The 5,056-nt window shown below is 42.2% G+C and overlaps 2 protein-coding genes across 2 annotated transcripts; both read right to left on the minus strand.

Moving 5' to 3' along the window:
* Nucleotides 1-41: 41 nt before the first annotated feature.
* Nucleotides 42-1,675, minus strand: LOC105569118. Its single transcript, XM_012025309.1, has 2 exons — nt 1,053-1,675; nt 42-466 (listed from the first exon to the last, which is right to left on the minus strand). The coding sequence occupies exons 1-2, from the start codon at nt 1,531-1,533 to the stop codon at nt 42-44; spliced, it is 906 nt and encodes a 301-aa protein (XP_011880699.1). The 5' UTR covers nt 1,534-1,675.
* A 1,788-nt stretch (nt 1,676-3,463) lies between these two features.
* LOC105569121 lies at nt 3,464-5,056 on the minus strand. Its single transcript, XM_012025312.1, has 3 exons — nt 4,750-5,056; nt 3,989-4,161; nt 3,464-3,786 (listed from the first exon to the last, which is right to left on the minus strand). The coding sequence occupies exons 1-3, from the start codon at nt 5,007-5,009 to the stop codon at nt 3,464-3,466; spliced, it is 756 nt and encodes a 251-aa protein (XP_011880702.1). The 5' UTR covers nt 5,010-5,056.

The following is a 5,056-nucleotide window of genomic DNA, read 5'->3' on the forward strand; positions in this document are numbered from 1 at the left end:
GTGTTGATTCATCCGCTGGCGTCAAGTGATTCTTATGTCAATTATTTGGAGTCAAAAACAAATTTTTTCGCACTTTGTCTATTCTGCCCCGAATCGTTATTTCCATCGTAAACATTGACGACTTCCCTAATAACATGCTGATCGTAAGGACTGTAGTCCTGCAGCGGCCTGTAAGGTCGCTGCGGAAAATTGTGCTCGTAATGGGTGTATACGCCAGCAGGTGTCTCGTGTCCGTAAGCATGGAAGCCATTGAACGCGTTCGCCGCGTAAGGAGGTGCTGCCGGTGCCCCGGAAAAGAATGTATTCCATCCTAAAAGACCGATCAGAAACAACGCCATCTTCGTCAATATAAGGGCCTTCTTGGTGACGATTAACAGGAAGCCGAACATAAGCGGGATTAGGGACGCCAGATTGAATTTGAAACCCAATAGAAGTGGCAGTAATATGTGTCTGGTCAGCTGCCTTCCTGAAACGATAGAACGTGACCTTGAATTTGCAGCCAGTTCCGTTGCCTTGACCGTGCTGCCTGCTGGAGGACGTTCTTGAAACCGGTTGGAACACGTTACGTCTTAGCCAGTACAAGAGCCAGCGCGGAGGTTTGATTCTGTGCTGATGCAGCGCGAGTAATTTCGCGTGTAACAAGCTACAATCTTTCGAAGCAAGCACTTAGTAATTTTGTGCCATCATTCTTTTATAAATTTCTAGCAATTGCACGTGACTCTTGCATTACATGATTTCCGCAATTTATTAGCGAAAGACGCATGTACATTTAAAACAGTACTTACAAAAGTTACGGTATTAAAAAAAAAAGTTGTATATGAAAGCATTCGGATACGTCGAAAAAATGTTCCGCGCTTATCTTTGCAAAATATAAAATTGTAAAATGCAGGTTCTACAGCAGAGCAGTTGTGCATGTGCGTATTTGAAACTCAGTTTTAATACTGTCCATAAATTATATGGGATCAAGCTCGATTATCTTTAATGAGCTTGATCCCAAAATGCTTGATCCCGAAATGCTCCATTAACTTTGCAGAAGTAATATTACAATTTACCTGCACTGGCCTGTCTATCGCCGTACGAAGCAACTCTTTCATTAAGAACAAATTCCAGTAGTCCGTTCCCGTTTAGCATTGGTCCAACGCGCATCTGTAATCCCGGATAAATATTATCCAGATTCCATTTGATGTTGCGGCGCTCCATCAGTCTGGCAGCTGCCTTCACGACATTTCCAAAATCCTTCGGATCGTAATCCAGATCCAGAAGATCTCTGCCGTAGCCCTCCGCTTTGTCCAGTCGCATCTTTCCAATCTCGAGGCTATCCTCGTCGTTTAAAGACTGCAGCGCGCTTAGAATACCACGATTTACGCATTCAAACGTACCGTGTTCCTTCTTGGCGAGACACGCACCGAAGGCTTCGTTAAAGCTGTACGAATGTCCATTATCCAGAGTAATATGCTCCTTGGGCTCCATTATCACCGTGAAACTCGTTGACACGAGAATAAACAGACATAAATAGCGGAATTCGCTTTTCATCTTTGGACCACCGACCTTAGCCGATCCCTTCACGTCGTATAAACGTGTTTAAACGAAATAAAACATGGGACAAAAAATTGATAAGACTTGAGATAAACTGAACGAAATTATGCGAGGTTCGTGAAAAACTTTCGCACAGTCGTTTCACATAGTCGTTTTAGTTAAATTACTTCCGAGGTGGCAAGCACAAGAAACAGTCCACACTCCAAGATAACGGGTGCTTAAGGAACTTTGACGAACAGAACGCTTTTCACATCTTCGAACTGTCATAATTTTGTTTCTTTTCTTCTTCTTTTTTTCGTCGCGATTGTAACGGAGAATCCTGTCGCACAGAGAAGATGCAGAGTAATGAAGTTCTCGTAAAATACTGTTCATGCTGTTCCTACGATCAGCCACCTATATAGGCGACAAGGGGGCGTTCACACACGACAGAACAATTGGTTTCACTCGGAGGATTTTACAAGTAGCGAAAGTATACTTCGTTTGTATTTCGTGCGCACGGCGCTTGGTCGATACACCGGATGCACTGAGAAGGGTAATTTCCTTTGGCCGAAGAATGGAGTGTCGGAAAGATCGTTATAACGTCAAATTGATGAGACAGGCCTGACAGGCTGAGCAAGAAGAATTAGGAAACGCAAGTAGCGCGGATATAATTGCCGAATGTGCGTAAATCTGGAACAAACGAGATCTAAAGATACCGTCCGCTACGTTCGGACAAAGACATTAGATATTGGATTGGATTCTGAGGTAATGTTTTTCGCAATAATTTCTTCCAATTGAATTGCAGCTGTGTCGAATAATGTTAATTTTCTGACATTGCATTAAGTTTTTGAAAGGTATATTTAAAAATCTTTGTCCCGCTTTCGGCACGATACTTTGTCTCTGTTAATTTTAGACGTTGTCTTCCACTTCAAACTTGTTTCTGATGTAAAATTTTGCAAATAAGTTGTACATGCTATAGTTTGTAATACGTGAAACAGGATCGATATGACTCCGGCAACTAATTAGAGAAAATTTTTGATCCGAGCTGGATCTTGGTGACCTAATAGTAATTTTCGTATACAATTAATTAAGTTCATAAGGCTCCAATGTGAAAATACAAATACAAAGTAACAAAGGAGTAAGAGCCAAGGCAGGATGTTAGTGTCTAAATAATTTTAATTTGAAGTCTGAATTGTCTTATAGTTTGTCGCCATCTTATTATTATTCTTCCTTCAAACAATCTTATATTAGGCGTGTCTGTGGTAAAGGATAGTGGAAGGAATATTTAGAGAAACATGAAGTTAAGTCAACTTTTAATATTATACAAAAATTACAATTTATTTATAAATAATATGATAAGTTACATGATGATCCCGAAACGGGGTGATCGATATATAAATAATCATTGGATTAAATCTGGTGGTCTCGTGCGAGTACTGACTACGAGTCGTTCCGCATGCGATAGACACGGAGGATTCTGAAAGGATACCGCACGAGTATGGTCGAGAGGGCGCGACTTCTACCATTCTGACAGGATTCCACTGCTCCGAGAGTCTTTCGAGATTCCCCGAGTGTAGCCTTTTGTCGTTGTCGGTGAAGTGATAAGCTCATAGATTTGCCGGGATACGCATCGAACCACGGCGATCGTAGCATCCCTATCGACTGTCGAACGCGGCATCGTCGTCGGAGTCGTAAAGTCAAGATACCGTTAAATCCAGTCCGCACAAAATCCAGTACCGTCCGTGTCGTTTGCCCGTCCATGTAGAATTACGTAGTCGTCCGTATATCGTAAGACAAACGTCTTCGTTGAACTGTCGAGTTGAGCTTGTCTGCGGATCCCTGAGAAGCTAAGCCACGCCACCCTCAGGTGATCGTCGGATTAGAGACGATCACTTTGGCGAATGAAGGTAGAAAATTAGAAGAAAGAGAAGTTGCGCGTAAGTTTGAACTATTCAGAAGGTTTGTACGCCTTGTACGCGAGATCAGAACCGACCGATGATCTCGCCCAGCCGTGATGGTCGTGGTGCGCATCGTGCCCATAATCATGAACAGGATGAGCGACAACTTCGTAGCTCTGGCTCTTGTAAGCAAGCAGTTTCTGCAGGCCAAGAATCAAGCTGATGATGAGAGCAATCTTGCCGATGACGAGGGCTTTGAAGGCTATCAAAGCTAAGGCACCAAGAGCAATGGGGATAAGGGCAGCAGCTTTGAGTTTCAGGAGGAGGAGGATGGGCAACAGAGATTTCACGATCTTCTTCTTCTTTCCACGAGCTGAAACATCATTCCAAATCGTAAACCTTCCAATTTCTCGTGAAAGACTATAATTTTATCTTTCATTTGTATCTTCAATTTTCAAATATTTCATACAAATAATATGCTGTCTAGGAAATGCACACTGGCTGGAGCTTTAAAATTTTAAGGACAATTTTTCTTTTTCAAATTGAAAAACCAGCAAAATTGAAATTTTGTTTACCTTCATCGAAGGAACGGGAAACGTCTTCGGGAAGGCTCAGCTCAACCGTGTGCGTGGATAAGAATTTGGCGGCTCTATCGACAATGGCCTGATCAATTGCGGCTTCTTTGGCTTCGGTCTCTGCAGGTAAGGTACTTTCAATATCATTAAGAGACCTTGCATTGTCAGCTCGGCTGGAAAGAAACAAGTGTACTTTTATCACAATCATTATATCTGCATAAACGCTTTGAGCTATCTTAAAGTCCGTTAACAACTTTCTATGTTAATCTTACGACAACCGGACGTTGTAGAATCAAATAGATTTAAATAGCATTCAAGTTACATGTTCACTGATTACAGCGGTGTTTGATAAAATGAGAGTAAAGAATAAATTTTCCCAAATAGTTTATTGGATAATCAATTATAAATTTTTTTCTTTTAGTGTCTCTCTCTCTCTCTCTCTCTCTCTCTCTCTCTCTCTCTTTCATTGTCCTCAAGTAGAATTTAAATTAACAAATGATGAAATATTACAAATAATTAATCAAGCTCGACAATGAAATAGTGACAGTTGTTTTTCTCGTACGTAAATAATTTTATACACTTAAACTTTAGAAGAAATGCGACATTTCGGATATGACTTCACGCATTCACTACACAAGTCACGTGCTGTATTTCTCACGTTCCAATGTCACTCAATGTCGATTATCGTAGCTTTGACAAGCGGGTGAAAAAAAAACCGTAGGACATATCGATCACTATTTCGAATAAATCCTGTCTCTTACCTGTTCTTGGTCTCCTCGGTCTGTACGATCTTGAATCCGTCAACGATCTCGATGTCGGCCGAGCGAGCGGCACGGTCGACGTAGCGCAGAGCCTTCATCTTGAGACACACCGAAATACTCGATTCCCCGGAACAGGAAGTATACACGTTGAGGGCTTCCTCGAGGATCGTGGACGGCGGCGTCACCGTCGCGTCCTGCGACGCCGGTGCAGCGAAAGCTGATACCACGAAGAGTGCGCCGACTACCGCGAGCTTGAACATTTTAACGGATCTTCCGGACAGCGAGGGAAACACCAAATCAAGTTAAA

This window comes from Vollenhovia emeryi, unplaced genomic scaffold (genome assembly GCF_000949405.1).
Source record: "Vollenhovia emeryi isolate VEMERY1.0 unplaced genomic scaffold, V.emery_V1.0 DF939126.1, whole genome shotgun sequence".
Classification (NCBI taxonomy): domain Eukaryota; kingdom Metazoa; phylum Arthropoda; class Insecta; order Hymenoptera; family Formicidae; genus Vollenhovia; species Vollenhovia emeryi.